Source organism: Lycorma delicatula, chromosome 1 (genome assembly GCF_047948215.1).
Source record: "Lycorma delicatula isolate Av1 chromosome 1, ASM4794821v1, whole genome shotgun sequence".
Taxonomy (NCBI): Eukaryota; Metazoa; Arthropoda; class Insecta; order Hemiptera; family Fulgoridae; genus Lycorma; species Lycorma delicatula.
The window spans coordinates 57,433,835-57,455,998 of NC_134455.1; the positions used below are offsets into that span (position 1 = coordinate 57,433,835).

The following is a 22,164-nucleotide window of genomic DNA, read 5'->3' on the forward strand; positions in this document are numbered from 1 at the left end:
GCCGTTTTTAATATTTTGAACCACTGACAGTAGTGCACCCTTTTAGCACAATAAGCATTAGTTAGCATTTGCAAAACCTACATTCAATATGGATAATATTTCAGCAATCTCCTCACTGCAGTGTGGGCCGAACCTAGTGAAATGTTCTTTTCCAATTTCAGTCTCTGCAAAGACCTACAACATCTTGTAACTGTCACTTTAATGTCCTGTATGATCTGCATCAGACACGTTTATGGTCTAACACCAAACCTGTTTCATTAAATTTTTTAACTAACTTCTGAATAGCACTTTTCAGTAATGCTTCCTTTTCAAATTTCTCCCTGAACTTTCACCAATATGAGATTTCATCTATAAATAAGTTTCCATTACAAATACACAGTCTTTAACATTTAACTACATTTTAACAAATAACAATACATGATTATGCAACCTTGTTCAAAATTCAATGTTCAACAAAGACTGCAATATTCAAATGTGGAGGCAATAAATAGTCCACTCCAATCCAGCTCCAGTCGTACCAAAATCTTCCACATTATTTTACCAATCTCGCACCAGTATATGCATTTAGTATAAACTACTAAGTGATGACCTCTTTTGTATCTTATTTATAATTATGTGTATTTTATGAAAATTGATCTGCTGATGATGGAGTTAAGGCTCTGAAAGCGCTAGATAGATGGGTGGATGTTCTTACTCTAGTGTTTTTAAATATTTATTTATTAATAATCATTTGATACCGTGTATGTAAAGTTCCAAAAAAAGAAAGAGAGAAAACTATATATATATATATATATATATATATATATATATTAATATACAAATAGATTTATTATATGTATAATATATATATTAAAAAATTATTAAATTTTACAGAACCGCAAACTGCATAAAATTAAAAAACTTTTTGTAAAAAAAAAAATCCAGGCAAATTCTGGAAGGATGTTTCAAAGTTTCAAGACTGTAATAGAGAACTACAGGTTTCATACCTATCATTGTAGTGAGTTATACTACAAAGCGATATTTGGGGTAAAACCTACAAACATATACTTCTTGGGATCTTGGAATAATATTTCAGAAAACAAGTTTTCTTTAGAGGAATTTTCAGCTATTATCATTGGTAATGGAAATCCAAAGGCAACAGGGCTGGATGCACCCTTATGAAGCCTTTAAGTTAGCTCCCTGCATGGATGCGTCGCCAACAAAATTTATTAAACCAGATTTGCACTAGCAGATTCTGGAGTCCTGGGTATTATTAAATTGGAGATTTTATAAGAAGAGTGACCCATTCAATTTATTAATTTATCGTAGGATCTTTTTACTGAGAAACTATTTACATAAATCCTGCTTAACAGATTAATTGCAGGTTGGAAATGCACTCTACTATCCTAGAGAAAGTTTGTTTTCTGTACAGCCTGCAGATAAACCAATGCATTTTCACTCTATCTTTGATTATTGATTTGAATTTGAGATTGAAGGAGAGGCAAGATTACAAGGTCAACATTGTAATTAGTGACAGTTCTGATGGATCAGAGAGAATCAGCATAATAAAAGATATACTTCAGAATAAGAAACTAAACCCCTTTTCTTAATATTTTTACTGCTTATATATAAATAATCTTTTTGAGAAAAACAGCAGCATGAGATCTATACATAAATGAATTATCTAATATTCTATACAGATGACTGGGTTTTACTTGCTTAATCATGGAATTAAGTTATCGAAAATATATTGAAAAAAATTTGCTGACAATATTAATAAGACAATTTTGTTACTATTTCATGGGGGGGGGGGGGGGATTTGCTCAAGAATATCATAAATGCTATTTTGATAACACACTAGTCATAGTAAAGTTTTTTTTTTATCTGGGAATTCCTGTCTGTATATATGCCAAATTTTTAATAGCTGCTATGCACTTTGCTCCAAAGACTCAACAGCTGCTTTCCTGTCTTACAGATATTGTTTAGAGCTGAATAGTAATCCCTGAGACTCTAAGATTGTTTACTTGGATTTCTCTTATGAGCTGTATTCTGTTATAATCCACAGAAGTTTGGGGCAGAATTATACTGAGCTGGTCAAGAGAATTCAACAGATATTTGAAAATTCTCTTGAAACTCTTACAGAATATACTAGTACATTATGCTGGGAATGAGGAGAAACAATCTGGGTAACAGAATCCTAAGGAATCCTAGTGGTTGTTAATTCTGCAGATTTAGGATGATCATCTGCCTAATATCTGTTACCAGACACTTCTCAGTAATCATCATGATAGAATACCTTTTAATTCAGCTAACTGCTTTTCAACCTTTTTGATTGCCATGGATGCTGATGATGTTTGGAAGTTCCAGGACCCCACAAACGGGGAGCACAACAGAAAAGAAGTCAAGATTTATTTTCATGTTAGGATAAACACAAGTCTTAAGTGCCTTCACTCAAAGACAAGTCTGTAGGAAAAGTAGTTATTTGCTTGTTGAATTTATCAAGAGTGGCCTGCCAAATTAGATTAGTCTGGAAAAAAGGTCAGAATAGTGATTTAGTAATCTGACATCGATTTTAATCCTTACATTGTTTGCCAAGTGAGCATGACAGGCAGAGGTGATTTTCCCCATTAACCTCACTAGCAGACGTTTCTTGCTCATAAACCCACTAAGTTAACTAAGTCTGAAAATGTTATACTGATAGAAATTATGCAGAGACTGAAAAATACTTTCTTTTATTTCCTGAATTGCTAAAGTTCATACCTTTATACCTTTTATATTATATGTGAATTTAACATAATTAACATTATACGTAAGGGTACTAATCTTTATTACATTAGGGTAATAATGTTATTATCACATTCCATTTAAGTTTATATTTTCAACAGAGTTGTGATTTCTAGGTTGCATTATAATGAATTTATTCTTTATTATTTATTCTTTATAATCTTTTTTTTTATTTTTAAATCCTAGTTTGGTTTAGAGTCAACATTTTTTTTATTCTCTATTAATTTTGTAAACAAATAACTTGTAATTACCACTTTAATTAAATCCAGTGAAATTGGAGTTGATTTAAATAAATAGCTGGATGAAAGTTCTAAATCAAAATTTTTTCTGTATTAATCTAGCTACGTTACTCTTTTCTGTAATTTGTTGTATTTAAGTCCTCATCTTCTGATTTTTGCAGTAGCATCTCTAAGTGTTGACATTTCATTTAAATATTGTCCGTGTTTTATTCAATATAACCTGAATGTACTGCTTTTTGATTGAACGTAATACCAAATCTATTGTAAATAAACAAGTAACATTTTTCTAAAATAAAAAAATTATTTTATTATTATAAATATTTTTTAATGTTTCAACCTTAAAATAAAACTATAGTTTGTAATAATAAAAATATAGTAACTTTCATTTATTTCATTTAATATTTCACCCTATATTTTGAAAACCTTATCAAAAATAATTTCAGTTCAACCCAGTTCAGTTTAATATTTTGATTCAAAGAGATTGGATATTGATGTAATAAGCAGAAAAATATTTGCTGAAGAATATTTGCAGAAAAATAGCTTAATTTAAATGTTTTCTTCTAATTAAATGATTAGACGTTTTCATGATGACTATCTCATACTACAACAAATTTTTTATATAATATTAAACAGAAAAAAATTCAGCTAAGAGGCAGTATGATTTATTCATGGGTTACTGTTAGAAAAGTATCTACTTGATTGTTCACCAAAAACAAATATCAACAATACTTAGATATATAGGTTATATCACAAAGTTCTCCTGCGACTTTTATAACCTATTGTTCAACAAAAACAAATATCAACAAATACTTAGATACATAGGTTGTATCACAAAGTTCTCCTGTGACTTTTATAACCTATTATACTCATTAAAATAATAGAAAAAGTTCATATAAACATATGTCCTAAAATGTTTCATTTCCGAGTTACGGTTAATGAAAGATTTCACTTGATTTCAGCTACTTTGGTGAAATGAGATCGTACTGAAATTTTTAGGATGTTAATATTAAGACAGAATTAGTGATTTCTTATGGTTTTTGACCTGAAAATCAAATAGGTCCCAGAACCTTACCAGCAGTAGTTTTTTTAGAAATTTGGAGTGAAAACCAATAAATTGGGGTAAGAAACCCTGTTTTGAAAAATCTGAATGTTATTTAGAAACAGTACATTACTACATTTGTCACAAAAGTACTATTTAATGAAAACAAATAATTATTTTTGGTAATGTGAAAAATTTGTAAAAACAAATTTACTATTAAAAAAAACCTATTGTTTTATTAAAAAAAAAAAAACAAAAAAAAAACTGAAAATTACACAACTGTAAAATAAAAATGACTGAAATGATTTTTTTTATTAATGACAGAAATACAATAAATTACTTGAAAAATGATTGTTTCAAAGATGGCAATAAAATAATAATAGCTGATCAACAATGCAAAATACTGTACTAGTGTTTAAATCATTCTGTAAGTTACATTAAGTATATCGGGTACTGTGAACTGTGCTGTCATTAGAAAAGGTTTACTGTAAAATTTAGTCTGAATGTATCAATTTGCCATTGAAGTAATGCCATACCTATCTACAGCAGAGGAATATGCCGAAATGGTATTCATTTTGGGTATGTACAATGGTAATGCTACAGCTGCTGCAGTAGAATATGAAATATGTTTTCTGAATTGCAAGATTTCAGATCCCAAAACAATTATCATGACATTTCGCAATCTTCAGGAAAAAGGTTCACTACCAAGTATTCGTGCCAGCTGTGAATGATCTGTCCAACATGACAGCTATTGATGAAATTATCATCGATGTAGTTCAGTGCAGTACATGATGTCTTTCTAAGGGGAATGGAGTTTCACATTCGATGGTGTGGAAAACATTTAAACAAAACAAGTTATATCATTATAAATAGTGTGTTTAACAGCTACACCCACAAGACTGTCCACTTCACTTGAAGTTCTGCAACTGGTGGAAAGGCAAGTCATTTGCCTTGAGTGAAAAGCAAGGATTTGCCTTTCACTCAAGTGAAAGGCAAATTTTACTTGAGATTGCATCAACAACTTAAAAAAAAATGAGCACACATGGCCAAAGTAAATCCTCATGAAACGGTGGAAGGCAATTTTCAACATCGATTTAGCATCAATGTATGGTGCAGCCTTCTTCACAATCAGCTGTTTGGACCGTTCATATTGCCTGGCCATTTAAATACTGAGGTCTAATCGCACTTTCTTCAAAAAAGAATCACCGCAGCTGCTTGAAGATGTTCCTCTAGCACTGAGATGCAAAGTATACTTCCAGCACGATGGCATGCCTCCCCACATCTCTTCTTCAGCCATTTCTGCTCACTTAAATCATTTTCCAGAGAAATACATTGGTCGTGGAGGTCCACACTTCTAGCCACCAAGATCACTTGATCTAACACCATTAGATTTTTGTATCTGGGAATGGATAAAATGTATTATATACAAAACAAAAATTCTTGTAAGGAATTAAATTGTTTGCATTACCAATGCAGCTGAGCAACTTCAGGACAACCCTGAAGAACTAAAAAGAACAACAAAAACAGTACAGAAGCATGTCAAGAAATGTGATGAAAATGGTAGGCTTATTTTTGAATATTTATTATAAACGGGTACATATAATGCACTTTGGTGTAGTGTACAGTTTCTAAATAAAATTTGAATTTTTTTAACTTTTCTTTGTTTTATTCAACTTATCTTACACCATTCTGTCCAGAATAAAATTCTCTAAAAGTTTTTATTACTCCTTTAACAAAGTTATTATACATCAAAAGTAAAAAACAGGGTTTTTTACACTAATTTGTAGGCTGGCTTTCACCCCAAATTTCTCAAAAACTACTGCAGATACGGTTCTGGAATCGTATTTATTCTATTTTTCACATCAAAAACCATAAGAAATCACTAATTCTGTCCCTTAACTAACACCCTAAAAATTTTGGTATGACCACATTTCACCAGGGTAGCTAAAATCAAAGTGAAATCTTTCACTACCCATAACTCTAACAAAGTATTTTAGGACATCTGTTTATAAGTACTTTTTCCATTACTTTCACAAGCAGAATAAGTTATGAAAGTCCTGGGAAAACTTCGTGCCACATCCAGAATATAAGTCTACCTCATAGGTGAACTATTAATGGTAGGTACACACTTGTCTCATCAACACTAGACCTCTCAATGTTGTCAATGAACAATTTTTTACTAGCGAGTACAAATTGATTTAATTAGTATTCTTGTATGTTAGGATATATTTTACCTATAATTTTTAAATAACACTGAACATCAAAGTAACTCATATTTTTTTTTTATTTATCACTTGCTAATCTGATAGAAAAATTAAAATCAATTTGTATATACTACTGTTTACGGTACCATCAGATGAATTTCCTTAACCACTTCACATATTAATAATAAAAGGACTGAATGACGTCTTCAAGAAATATACAAATCGTTCCCTGAATTCATCCTTGAATCCTAACCTTTTTGATATTACTACATTTTCATTGTAGTATTGTAAGATCGTCAATTCAACCCAAATTAGTTAAATTGTATTAAATTCTAGATGATATGGAGGAAACAGACAATGTTATGTATTTCCAAAGCTAATATTTCACCAATGGTATAGCAAACATACCACACAGTTTGTTCTGTTCTATTAATTCACACAGTACAACTTTCAACATTTTATCTCTGAAAGGAATGTTGTGATTTCTTAGCCAATTTGAGATATCTACTATTTTAGAAGAATACATTTGTCCTTTAATTATCTGATAGGTTGCATTGTCTATTACAACACAATTTTAACAAGCAAACAAGGTATTAGTTTTTCTTCCAGTTACCTTAAACAATTTTTAAAATTCATTTCATTATGCTAATCACCAATATTTGAGCTTGGTTGTGGAACTTGGAATGAAACCAATTTCATCTCCTCCATGAAATATTATAAATCTTTCTCCTTATGAATAAGAAAATTTTGTTTCTTGGGAACTTTTTACTTTATATAGCCAACTTTTACTGTGAGTGTGGCTGCTGTGAATGTAAGTTTAATTGGAATAGAACTGAAAAAGACCATCTTCAATAAATTTATAAATTTGTTGAAGAAACAAACTTTTGAACTAAATGCTGTGTTCTTTTACTAGAACCAACTCGTTTGTTTGTGTAGTTTGCCACTTAGATCCCATCAGTTTAAAAATTTCACTTAGTTATAATTATCTCCTGAAAATAACTTTTCCTCCTTAAGTTTGTAAACTAGTTAGTACAGCATAGGAATACACCCTATAGTGACATAAAAATTGTAAACTGCTTAATAGCAGCACACTTGTCAAAATCATTTACATAGGTTACTTTTTAAAGCATATTAAGTTTATTGCAGAGAAATGAAAAAAAATGAATTCTCTTGTTTTTTACAGCATCTTAAACACTTTTATCATGTTATTATTTCCATTGCCTGCCCACTAACTGATTTACTTTTCTTTAACATTTTCCTAGAATTATAGCATTTTCTTACAACATTTAGATATTTTCTTTCAATTATAACAGGTCTTTTACAATACAGTAAAATTAATAAATTACATTCTAAACAAATACCAAAAGATCTATCTACAGAAATAACTTGTAAATTTCTAAGCAATAACCTATGCTGTTCAATAAGACATAGCAATAAAAATAATTAACACATTTAAGAAATATATTCAGTAATTTAACAGAGTTTGTTTTCACAAAATTTAATAAAATAACAAGTGTTTGATATGTATTCATACACTCAACAAATGTACTATTACTTCCATACTAAAGAAAGGAGTAAGCAAGCCATATATATTTATATAACGGGTGATGTAATGATATAAGTGACACTATGAAATCAATTAAATAATGAATTTGTAAAGGTAAAATCATTACTGGGTGCATTGCATTGTTTTTAACTGGTCCTTTACTTTTTTTATATGAAATCTTTTTTGACTGTTGTAAACAAGTCTGCAGAGTTGTGAGATTACTAGGGTCAACAAAATATGTGGGATAGGTATGAAATAACACAAGGCACAGCAGAACTCAGAAGCTCATAGATCATCCTCACAAAAATAAAATTAAAATATATTAAATTTTCGGTTTTTTTGTTCTTTTTTTAAATATGGACCCAATCTGTAATGTATAATAAATTATATAAAAGCTAATAAAAAAAAAAGAAAGAAGGGATCATTTATTTAAAATATGAAAAAAGGTTCTGGTTGTAACAAGATCAACAACAGGAACTGTTGGCTTTGGTTCTAAGGAAAAGGGCAAGAATGTTTTTTTAAGCCAACAAAATAACATTGGTCTTATATTAAACAAAATGTGGGGCACTCATCAAAATGAAGAATGAGAAGGGCTATGATTATTTTTTTCAACTTGTTAAGCAATTTATATGTTTTTTGTGATGATTTCAATCTTGATGATTTTATGTCACTTAACAATTCAACCAAATTATCAGTTATTTGTTTATGTACAACATCAGAACCACAACTTGACCAATACAATCTTTTTGAAGATTATGAAGAGTTATTAACAGAAAGATTCTGAGTAAAACTATATGATGTAAATTACATTAGGTAAAAAAACAAAACAACACACCTGTTTTGTTAAATATTTAGGTCACTTTGAAGAAGCTTATTTATAACTACCAAAAGAAATTGAAAAGATAATAATTTAATAAATTCTTAATTATTGATTTTTTACTTTCTTGTACGAAGTAAAGAAAGTATTGTGACTGTGAAAAATTTCGGTTTTCAGATTTCAACAGAAATATTTATTTTGACCATCCCTGAATCCATTTTGACTAGTTTTGACATGACGTATATATGTACGTATACATACTATTATTAATATTAAACACAAAAAAAAGCCCAAAATCCAAACAAATTTGGATTTTGGACTTTTTCTTAACTGCAGTAATAAGCCCTCATTGAGAGCTTTTCAATGATATATCATAAGTGGTACTTGTTTTCATTGGTTCCAGAGTTATAGCCAAATAAAATTTTAATTAATGATATATTTGGATCAGAGGAAGGCACATCTATTTGAATCAGACTTCATTGCTCTTCTTTTTTTTTAACTTTTTTTTTTTAATTTATTTTTTTAACTTTTTTTTATTTAAATACATTGATTTAATAATTATTATTAACCTGTGATTGTAAAAAAAAATTAATAAATAAAAATATGATAAATCATAAATTAGTGAAATAAAATTTTATGTACTGTTAAAAAAATGTATATGTAATTTAGTCGACATTATTACATATGTGTATATGTAATAGATTTAGTGAAACATGTGATTATTTAATATTAATTGAAAATTATAATTTAGAATCTTATTATTGTTTGATTTTCTATTTTAATTTCTGTTTAATTTTATTTACTTATTCTGGAATTTCTGTTTAAATTTAAGAATAACTGAAAAAGACTCTCACAAGATCAACATATACACTGAGGCATACATGCTCGATCTTTAATAAATTGCCAAAAATTCCTATCTTTTAGTTCATCACTCTTCTGAATGTCAGAAAATATTCTCCCTAAGTCGGAGTTGATCAATTTGTTCATTTGTTTTTCGTTGCCAATCATTTAATCGCTCTTTGGTTTGATATAATTCTTCTGATCTTAATTTATGTAAACATTTTGCAGTTTTTAAATTCTCTCTCTATATTCATTATCCTCTTTTAATCTTTTTATTCTTTCCTTGAATAAAAAGATTAAAAGTGGAAAAAAGTGGATAAAAGATTATAAAGTGGAAGAAAACGTTTTCTTCCACTTTACATTTATCATCTTCTCGTAATTTTTTTTTATTCTTTCTTTGGTTTTAACATTTTCTTCCTCTTTCTTTTTATCAACTTCTCTTAAGTATTTTATTCTTCCCTTGTTCTTAACATTTTCTTCCCCTTCATATTCATCTTGTTGTCATTTTTTTTTAGATATATTTCGTTATCTTTCTTTTTCTGTATGATTGTTTCTTTTTTCATTTTGATTATTCACCAAATAATCCAATAATAAAAACTGAAAATTTTACACCATAAGGTTGAAATTAATATTTGTAATACAGAAGTTCACTAAACAGAATAGTTATTATTATTTTTTTTTTTTTTTTTTTGTCTTTTTTTTTTTGACTGGTTTGATGCAGCTCTCCAAGATTCCCTATCTAGTGCTAGTCGTTTCATTTCAGTATACCCTCTACATCCTACATCCCCAACAATTGTTTTACATACTCCAAACGTGGCCTGCCTACACAATTTTTCCCTTCTACCTGTCCTTCCAATATTAAGGCGACTATTCCACGATGCCTTAGTATGTGGCCTATAAGTCTGTCTCTTCTTTTAACTATATTTTTCCAAATGCTTCTATTATTATTCTATTAATGCTTCTATTATTATTATTAGAATATAATTATCATTAACTTCTATTTATACGACACTCCAGAAATCTAAAACTTTTGTTAATCAGTAACTCACAAAGATACGAACAATACTGATCTAGTAACACAAGTAATAAAGAGACTTTTACTCTATATTAAGATTGTGGAATTAATAATTGTATAAATATTTGATGTTAATAAAAACGAATATTTCAGCAATTGTGTTATTGTACACTTTATTAAAGAATTGGAAGATCTTATCTCACTTTCAAATGAAATAAGTTTAGATCAAGTGCCAAAAAATGTGAATATGTAATTTAATAGGTGGACAAGGAAGTCATGTGGTGTCCACATCAGATTTTTTATTCTTAACATAAAAATAAAAAAAAAATTAAATGTTATCAGCAAGAGAAAAACAAACAAGGCTAGGTAAAAAAAATTTTAACTTGCTTTTATTTCTTCTGCTGGATAATTACTTTCAACTTTTCAAAATTTTATAATCCTCACTAATAACAATAATAAATTAAAATTAATTTAAAAGAACAAACAAAAATATTTTACTTACTATTAGAAAATAGTAATTCTATTAAGCTAGATTTAATTGTACTGCGAAGTCCCTTTTCTGGGCCAACATTTTTTATCACATACAATTTTTTTTAATGTTAAGTAGAATTTAAATTTAAACTTACCAAACAAAATACAAAAAGCTTCCTACTAGATAAAATATATAGTTATGAAACACTATTTGCTGGAATGCACTTACCTTAAAATATGGTCAATTTTAAAGAACTTATATTTTTATGTTTTTTTAAGATCAACCATTTTTAAACTTTCATTAAAAATCTCACGATACTTTTTGATACTTCAGCCATTCGGATATAAAGGAATGTGGCTACCAAATTTCAGCTTTCTATAAAATCATTAAGTGCTGCCTGTCCTTTTTAGCAGAGAAAGAAAATAAATTTGTTTTAAAAGAGAATTAGGTGACTTGATTAACAGTTATTGTTCATCAACTAACTACTAAATTTTCTATCAAATGAATCTAACAAGATCTGAGAGAAAACAATGTTACTTACTAAGTCAAGAAATTCAACTTTTAAAATAAAGGAACCAAATAAATTTATGTATCTGAAAGATTAATACTAAATGCATGCTCTGTATGCATGACTACGCTACTACCTTGTATCTATCCTCTTGTACCTAAAAGAAACATGCTTTTAGAATAAAGAACCCAAAAAATTACATATGGACTTACGATTGTAAACTCATTCCATTCTTGTATCTAACAATATATTTTAATTAAAGAAAGTCGCAATATTAAATCTGTCATGACAGAAGCCACCATATTTTTATGACAGGAAGATATCTGTAAAAATTATCCTAAGAAAAACTAAGAGGATTTAGACTTACAGCTAGTAGGAGATTTATCAACTAATATGATAAATGCACTCCTACCCAAGAGATTGGACTTAATAGATATAACAATAATCTTTTGACAACATATCTATCTTATATGAGCATGTGCTTACACCCAAATAATACTTTTATTGATAAATTATCAATAAGTACAGCATTTTACCAATAAATAAAAATACAGGATATTATAACAGTAAATCGTATTTATGTGCACATACAGAATAGTAACACCATACCAAATCATCCCACGGATACTGTCTCTTAGAAGTTCTTGATCCTCTCGGCCGACCTCGCTTCTTTGGTTGAGAGTAACTATTTTCGTCTTCATCATAGTCATCATATTCATCAGGATCTATATCACCATTGCCCCACGGCTGTTCTACATTATCTTCTTCATTTGATTCTGGAAAAATTTCTTCCTTTATGAGAGGTAATTCCTCAGCAGGTAATACTCTCATTGAACCTTCACAACATAAAGGGCATTTTTCTTCTTCTGTTGAGCTTTCAATCCTATTAAAAACAACACATACTTAATAAATAACCTTTAAAAATTTATCACACAAATTTGACAATTCTTATTATTAGCATATAGAATTTTTTAAAGTTTTTGAGTGCCAGTCACAAAAGTGATTAGAATTTAATTTTACTAAATTCCTTAAACATATATGAAATATCCTGCTTATAAATCATGTAATTGTTAATTATCTCTAATTATATAAATCTATAGAAAAGCTACAAAAAATTATATAAAAATTTTTATATTTTATATTAAAAATTCACTAATATCTACAGTATTAGTGTAATACAAAATCTGCAAACAAATATTAATAATTTGGAACATAATGACTAAATAATCATAAATGTATTTTCCTTGTACAATTCATTTGTATGGTTTCATTTTATAAAGACACTTATAAAGACTAACCACAGTTATTGTATAATACAAATGCCTACCCCACAGATACAGATATACAGTTCAAACAATGATAAAATTTTTTTTTAGGGATTCTACTTTCCCTAAGTTGTTCCAGATGTTGAGGAACCATTAGGTTTTAAGGGATGCAGTTTACAATCTTACATAAGACCTATGAATACTCTTGATTAAATCTTTACTCTAATTAAGAAATAGAAAAAGGAATTTGTCCTGAGCACTAAAAAAAGAAAACCAGAATAAGCAAAGAGCACGTCCACAATATTTTTGTATGTAGCACATTTTTCCATGCCTCAACTTAATATTTTTTTTTTTATAATTGATTATAAACACATTTTCGTGAAAACAGATAATTAATTTTACAGTATGAATACATGGCATCAATGACTGAGGATTAAGGTAAGTATTATTTAAAGAATTTTCCAAACAACTCCAAGGCATAAATTAACCCCTTCAATTATTTTTAAAAATTATTTTAATAAAACATTTCAATATTGCAATTTTTTTAAGCTTTACTTTTAGATCATACTTTACAAAGCTTTACTTTTTAGATCATACAGATATTTTGTTAATAACAAAATTTATTTTAAAAATAACTTTTAAGGTCCACCTTCTTAATCTCAATTTAAGCTATAGTTAAAAGTCAAGACTGGTTAAAAGTCGTAAAGCATATAGTTTAAAGCACATTTAAAAAAATCATTTTTCTTCAAAATGAAATAAAGTTTTATCCAAGTTTAAATTCTTGGTGAGGCTGATTTAAATTGACCTGAAGTAACCAATTATCTAAACAAATAATTTTGTATACAGCATGATTTATTAATGCGATTGTTTTATTAATTACTTGTTTTAATAGACATTACTTGTAGAAATCAACTACATTAAAGTAATTTCTTTTCTGAGCAATTTCTTAATTACTATGGAAGAATTTATCAAGATATATGATGAAATCTAGGATGGTGAATTTGATATTATTAGACCTAGAATACCAAGGACAATTAGAAGAGATCATTTCAGAACTGATTATTTCAGAAATGGAATGAAATTAATTTTTTACAGATTTCCAAAGCATAAAAATACAATAAATTATATTTTACATCAAATAAAAGATGATGTCAAAAGACAACAAAACCATTGTTATTTCACCATAGCTTATGTTCCTTGCAACTGTCATACATTATGGTTCTGAAGTTTTTTATAAATGTTGGAGATCACAGCAAAATACATATCTACAAGTAATAAAAAAAGGAAAAAGTTAATCAAGCAACTGCACATCTCTATCAACACTAAAAATAGCAATTTCTCATAAGGAGAAAGCAATTGTTAAACATGGTTTTCACCCTAAAGGCTAACTTTCCAAATAAAACTGAAACACTTAGGAACAGTAAGGGATTTTTCCCATTTAATGATAAACTGTTGTAATGGACTAACAGTCATAGACTTAGTTTAATTACAGACTGTTAGTGATTAAAATTCATTGATTGTAGATATTGTACCCTGTTGGCCTGGCTTGATTCACAACACCCTAATTTTTAATTCATCAAAAATTAAGAAGAAATTTGAGGCTGATAAATATGGAAAATCTGCACCAGGTAATAATGGTTGTTCTGAACTAAATTCCAAAAAACACCACTACAACAGTTGTGACCACACAAGGGAAACGTTTTCATAAGGCCCTTCCAAGAACAAGAAACCCCATCAAAAAACCTAGATGTAGAAACAGGAGATTTCAGTTTTACCTACAGGAATAAGATTAAATACTGAGACAGTTGAAAGCATAATCGTACCAATTGCAATATTGCTTAACAATATTGTCTGTATAGAAAGCAACAATTTTCTGTCTTCACAAACAAAGAACTAACATAATAACTAACATAACATAAGATAACATAACATAATATAAGATAACATAACATAACATAAGATAACATAACATATAAGATAACATAACATAACATAAGAACTAACATAATTCCTCACATAATATTCATTACGAATCTAATGTACAGCTGACAAGACCAGAAAACAACCAAATGGGTTTGACCAAATATTTTGAGTACTTTTGTACTTTCATGCAGAAGAATTAAAAAACTATGATTGAGTTTATATGTTATACAATATAGTTTGCATAATATTAATAGAAACAGTAGTGCATTACAATGAAACAAATAAAGATGAATGATAATAGAAAATTAATATTCAAATGAATAAGAAAAAATGAAAAAAATATTATAAATTATGGCTGGGGTAATATTAGTTTTTTAAAACAGTTTACAATTAACATGTTAATTTTCCAACTCAATCTCTCCAACAACTCAATTCTACTAACTTCCCTCTAATCCTATATTCTTGCATGCGAATAATTTTTAGATCACGTTCTTTCTTCTAGACTGAATTTTTTTTTTAATTGCTGTATTTGCTATATCCCAACAAGTTCTTTTTCTTTTGCAACCATAGGGTTTCAACTAATCTACTCCAATTTATTTTTCCATTACAACACAACACAAATGATTTAGGATTTCTAAGAGTGAATTGATAGTCTTCATGATTAATAAGTTGTGAAGAATCATTATTGGTCATACTACAAGCATGTTGATTAGTAGTAGAATAATATTTTTACTTTAAAGAAAAATGTATATCTGCATCTAAGGACATGCCATCTAAAAATTAATTCCCACTTATGTCCCTGTTAGGCAAACTAAAAATAACTGCTGTAATCTGTATAACAATTTTTTATTCACGCTGATTATCTTTTTAAACATTAATAGAATCTGAATCAAATTCAAACCACGTGCCCTCAATCTCTGATTTGCCTATTAATTCCTTAATTTTGAAATCAGTTATCTTGATTTGACTAGATTTACTGGATCCACCATCAATATCTATAAACTCCCACTGGATACAGTTTTTCCTTCTTAGCATTACTATCTTCCATCAAAAATTTATATTACATTAACTAAATATTAAGTACATAATTTTACACAGTTTAAACAGCAATAAATATACTATAAAATCAAAAGATTTTTACTTGCTTTTCTTTAATTTACAATGTTTTTTCATGTTTGTCCTCAAATCTTGCATCCTTAATTTAACATGCTTCTTAGCATTGCCAATTGATGAAATTTTGCACAGTTACTAAAGTCGGATGACAATGCAATATTCCACTATTACTTTTACAAACATCTGCCATAGGGGTAAGAGTAAAGGGTGGAAATTAAGGGTGCGAGTGTAATAATTTACCATACTTCCTGAGATTGCCTATTGATGAAATTTTGCAGTTACTAAGGAAATTAAATAAAAACCTCACTATAAAAACTTTACTATTTCGTTACTTTGTATAATAAATGTTTGATCGAAAAATTTATTTGATATTTTATAAATATATTAGAAATTTCAAAATATGATGTTATCTTTTGAAATCCAAACTAACCTACTAATTAAACTCATGCAATGTATGATAATAATTTGATTAAAGTATGACGTATTAATGTAAGAAGTATAAGTTTTTTAAAATTCTGAAAAATTTTTATAATATTATTTAATAATAGCTATTAATATTTTAATAATCAAATAATTAGTAGAAAATATCAAATGAAATCCTGCTGAACTTCAATATTTTACTATTCAACAACATAAGACGTAAACAAAGTTTAAACAAAAATCAGTGAAGAAACTGAACACAGGTTTAAATTTTAAAGATAGTTTAACCAAATTTTGAAGAACGTTACCCTCATCATTTTAAAATAAAATAATACTGGGAAATATTATGAGAAAATTTTACATAATGTAAATAAACAATTAAACTTTTACTTTTTTCTCAAGAAACGTAGAACATAATCTACAATATGAAAATAAATATGTGTAAAGCATAATCTACAACATGAAAATAAATATGTATAAGAGTAAAAGTAAAAAATTATCTATAATTTTTGTTCTACAATTTATTTACACAAAGGTAAGGGTTCAACATTACATCTTTTTTCTATATAGTCACCTCCCTTTCCAATGCACTTGGTCTAGCAGTCCACAAGCTTGGTTATTTATTCCAAGAAGGTTTTCGGTTGGTTGAGAGCCACTTTTACAACACTTCCTGCACGTCTAAATCTGTGGAAAATTGTCAACCTTGAGTGGCCCAAACAGATAAAAGTTTGAGGGAGCAAGATCTGAGCTATAAGGAGGGAGAGTACCTCAAAATTCAAGTTAGTGATAGTTTGAACAGTGTAGGAAGCCATGAGCAGACAAGTGTTGTCATGGAACAACACTTTCATTGATTCTGGCTCACAGTGACAAATCCACGTTTCATCACTAGTGCCTATTCTGCTTAAAAATGTGTTACCTTTCTTGTTGAAGGGAACAAGTAAGTGTTGGCAAATGCCCAACACATTTGTACATGTTTGGCAGTAAGTTGTCTTGGTATCTATCACACAGAGACTTTACAGAAGCTGAGCTCATTGTGAATAATTTGATGGGCAGAACCATGACTGATATTCAAAGAAGACGCTACACTTCATAGATGGTTAACCCACCTATTCAGCGGTACCGTCGTCTCTCAAGCATGCTGAATCTTGTCATCCATGGAAGAGGTTAAACAGGTGTCCTGCTCCCTCTTCATGCACCACACTTGTCCAGTTATTTTTAAACTTCTCAATCCACAAAAAAATTTTGATTCACTTTTAGTGAAAAGTACTATCCCTATATTGTGATAAAAATTTACAATGAATTTCAACCCTTTCACACCCTCCAATCAGAGAAATCAGCTCATTGTTAGTTGTTCTTCCTTGGTGCAAACTGCTAGCAGAACAGACGTGTTTACACTTAATAGCCAAAAGGTAGAAGACATTATCAAAATCAAATTTCATACATGTGATTGCAGTCGTACCCTTAAAAACGCATGCATAGAAGGCAGTCTGTCTAACTTGAAGGTGTTATGATGGAAGTATAGGTAATTTTTGATTCGTTACATTATATAATCACTCGTACATTATATAATTCAACCAGAAAGTAGATCCTCATTAATATTTTTTACACACCGAAGTCATACTTAATACTTAAGTTTTTTTTTTTAAATGGGCAAATAATCAAACAGATTACTAAACAAAATAAAAATATCAAAACAAAAAAAAATATAAGTTTAATCCTCAGAAGTTATACCTCACCCATGAACCCAAAATACATACTTCGCCAACATTGAAATAACACTAAAACATAAGAAAGAATTATTTTATGGACTAAAAACAATTCAAAATGGGTGCATGTTATGTTTAGAATAAGAGTAACATGTTCACTTTTATTAGTTAGAAACACTACAGTGTTAACTGCAAAATGCACAAAAACATCAAAAGACTGAAACATCTTTAATTTTAATTTGTATAATAAGAAATTTGTTTACTACAATAATTAACAGTTTTAAATTAAATTACAGACAAACTTTGTGGTCTATATCTTGGTTTTTAAAATAGAAATGTTTCACAAATGGAAGCTAAAGTACAAAGCCAAATACTACTTGATTTTTCAAGCTTAACAAAATCTAAGGAAGACAGTAAACACCACTTCTTCAGATACCTACACAATCATTTCAAGTCTTATCAAAGAATTTAAAAGAAGATTTCTAGATTTAACAAGTATTTAGAATTGTCTCTTGCTGATAGAAACTTCCTTGTGCTTAGAAACAGCAACTTTAACATAACTAACTAAATTTGGATATGATTATGGAAGGATATTTGAGGAAGGCTTCTTTGAGTTTAAAAGCAATACGAATCTGAGGTTATTTTTAAAGAAAAAAGGGAGGGAAAGGAGTATATCGAAAATTGTATGGTAGTACCTGAAAAATATGAAACTAGAAAAATGTCCAAAATTGTTGCTCATGTTAATAAAGAAACAGTTAATAAAGACTTCGACAAACATAATAGGAGAAATATATATTCATATTATGTAAATATTGTTTTTATTTTGTGAATACTGTATTTTTGTAGTGCATTTTTAAGTAATGCTACATTGTACATCAAAATATTTTATTTTTAACGACATTAAAGGAAATATTTTAAGAAGCTGGTGCCATCATTTCTCTCCATTAAGTATGTGTTTTACTTTTTCAAATTTTTGTTGAAGTTACTTTACATTAAATTTTTTAAACATTGTCCCACTCTATGGAATAGATTGAAAATGCATCTTATGAAAAAGAATGGAATAGATTATGGAATAGATTGAAAATGCATTTTATGTTCATATTTAAATCTCTCTACAATCTCATTAGAGCACTGTAAACTTTCAGATTTTTAAATATCGCTATTGCATGATTTCTGTGTCTATAAAATAACAAAAAATTAAGAACATTAGTAAACTTACTCAAAACTTCTCTGGTACAGCATCTTCTTTAACAAGTCATCAGCAGCTGTAACTCTTCTAGTAAAAGCATGACTTGCATTAAGGCTTTCAACACAACTAAGACAAACTTGCTTGGGCAATTCATCTTCTTTACTTACCTAAATCAGATAACAATAATAAAAATAAAAAAATTATTAATCTGTAATAACTTAACCTTTAACACCAGCTATCAGCATGTAACTAAAACCAGCATGTAACTTAACTAAAACCAGCTGTCAGCATGTAAATTTAACAAGTACAGCATGATCATAAGAAAGTATTAAGTATTCCACAGTCTACTCAAAGAAATTTATTGAAATGTAAATCAATCAAAATAAAAAGATTTGCTTTTATACGGCATTTACACATTTTACATATACAAGAAGAAAAAGAAAAATGATACTACAAACACCTAATTGATTTACCATTAGAAGTGAATTTGGTCAATCCAATGTAAATGTTACTGGAATACAATATTAGATTGTATTCTGGTAAAATATTGGTTATATAATTACACAATACATTGCAGATGTAACATCAACATACCTCATAGCTTCATACAGCTACAAATACATATGGCATTAACTTACATTGAACATATTTAACCTATTGAAAATATTTAGCAAAAGCTCTATATGTTATTAGCTTATATATAAAGCATATTTTATTAATTTGTCTTATCACTATGCCCAAACATAAACACTAAAAATTACTAACATGAAAACACAACCATGAAAACCTACACTGTCCAATGTGATAAGTCTGTTTAGGCAAGAGCATTTTTTATACTATTTCACTCTTATAACACAGAGAAATATTTACATTTTTTTTCTCTAAAATATTCATAATGGTTTAATTTGTAAATTCACAACAGTTGTGTGGTATGATTGATTAACCCTTATTTATTTATTTCACCAATCACATCAGTACACCAATATATAATAAATATATATATATAATTTGTTTTTTCATAAATTTTTCAACTTCATAATGTAATAAAGAATATACTAGTATTTTTGCAATATGATTTACTGTAAGTATACAGACTATATACCTGTCTATACATATAATAGAAATATTCTCACATACAAATATTCAATCACAAAAGAAATTATAAGGGTCAATCAAATATAAATCAAAATTTTGTTTAGTTTACAGAATAAAAATACAAAACATATTTATTGTTTTTCTACAGTCTCCCTGAAGTTCCAACACATTTTTCCCAATATACAAACTTTTGTTCATAAAAAATTTGAGGATATATCATGAGCCAATTTTCACAAATTCCTCTACTTTATTGTTGCTCTGGAATTGCTGTCTTCTTTCTAGTATCTCTTTTAAAGGCTTAACAAACAGAAATTGTAGGAAAATAAATCTGAGCTATACAGGGGATGTTCTAAGGTTTCCCAGTATATTTTTTGCAGTTTATCCCGTGCTAAGGGCTACGTAGGTTCCGGCATTATGAAGGAGAATCACGTATCTGATTGGCTGATGGCACCTACTGTTCCTGTTCCAGATGGCAGCTTTCACTTTGTCCAAAAGCTGGAAGTAGTTGACAGCATTGACAATGTGATGTTTGGGAAAACATAAACCAGCAATATGCCTTTCCAGTCCCAAAAGACAGTTGCAACGACTTTCTCAGATGGACACATTTTCACCTTTACAGGGTAAGGCAATCCTCTACTCCTACACCAGTCCATATTCGCTGATTTTGATTCTGAAGTGTAGTTGTGGAACCATGTCTCATCGTATTTGACTATATGATGAAAAAATTACTTCCATCTCATCAAAATCAATTCACAAGCTTTGGAAAATTTCCTAGCAGGTCCCTTTTTGATTTTGGGTCAAAAATCTTGGAACCCAACATGCTTTATGATAATAGAATGGGCACTTCAACCATAAGATGCCACTCATCTTCAATGCCATGGGCTGACCCCAAAGGGGAAGACACCCACCATGTGAAGTTTCCAGTTGCCACATCACCCCCTCTGTACTTAGCCCTGATGGGCTTTAATAGAGGTCATCTTCAGAAACCTCAGCGATTGACATATTACAGTCCTGCCTCAGCCAAGATGCCACCAATCTGAATGCTGCAAGTGACATTTCCATCGATGTACTACTAACAAAGATGATTAACAAAACACATCTCAAATATAGTCTTAAAGAAGACTGAATTCCTAAACGTTGAATCAAGGAACTGAAATCACCTACTTGAGCAAGTAAAAGTGAGTTCGATACGCAACTCAAACCAATCAACAAATGAAAAACATAAAAGTGAAACAAAATACAACGTAACAAAGAAATGAGAGAACAACAGAAACAAGGAAAACCCAGTCAAGACTCTATACCCCTCTGCTATCTTCTTTTACAAGGTAAATCATAAATTCCTCAATTATTGACCTTTTAAACTGGTTACTCTAATTCTACTATATATCCAGTGCCGACCCAAGAATGTCACGACAACAAATCACCTCGGTATACTCATCGTATTTTGAGCACTCCTACAACACATGAAAAGCATCATCTAAAACCCCACACTGCAGGCACAAACCTGCATCCACCAGACCGAATCACACCAGCTTGTCCCTAAAAGCACCATCTAAAGAAAAAACATACTTATCCTGGTAAATCCAGAAGGCGCATCTAAGCATCTAATATCTGGGAAAAGATCATGTGTGTACAGCCCTTCTTCAGTCTCATCCCATCCTGATTGCTATAAATCATATCTATGCTACTCAGTCTCCCAGATGTTTTCAGAAGCTAACTCACCCAACTTCCCAGCAGCATAACGTTCCTCCCTTTCTACCGCAAGAATATCAATTGGTTTCACACCCACAATCATCAAGATCGCCTCACATGAAATCGTTAACCACACATTACCATGACAAACATATGCCGTTGGGCCCTCTGTAAAATATACCAATAACTTTGAAATTTTAGCCCTCCCTGCCCAAACAAGCGTTCCATATAGCATTATAGCCTCACACAAGCCTTTGTACAGGATGTTCATGGTCCTAAAATTAAGACCCCAATCAGGATTGACACCATGTCAAATTC

The 22,164-nt window shown here is 29.4% G+C and overlaps 1 protein-coding gene across 2 annotated transcripts in view; it reads right to left on the bottom strand.

Moving 5' to 3' along the window:
• LOC142318429 (uncharacterized) overlaps positions 1 to 22,164 on the bottom strand; it is a 202,635-nt gene that overhangs the window by 139,124 nt on the left and 41,347 nt on the right. For both annotated transcript variants that reach the window (XM_075355018.1, XM_075355025.1), the window contains exons 4-5: positions 19,090 to 19,226; positions 12,053 to 12,326 (exon numbers count right to left, since the gene is read on the bottom strand). In XM_075355018.1, coding sequence (XP_075211133.1) covers positions 12,053 to 12,326; positions 19,090 to 19,226 — 411 coding nt within the window. The remainder of the gene's footprint in view (positions 1 to 12,052; positions 12,327 to 19,089; positions 19,227 to 22,164) is intronic.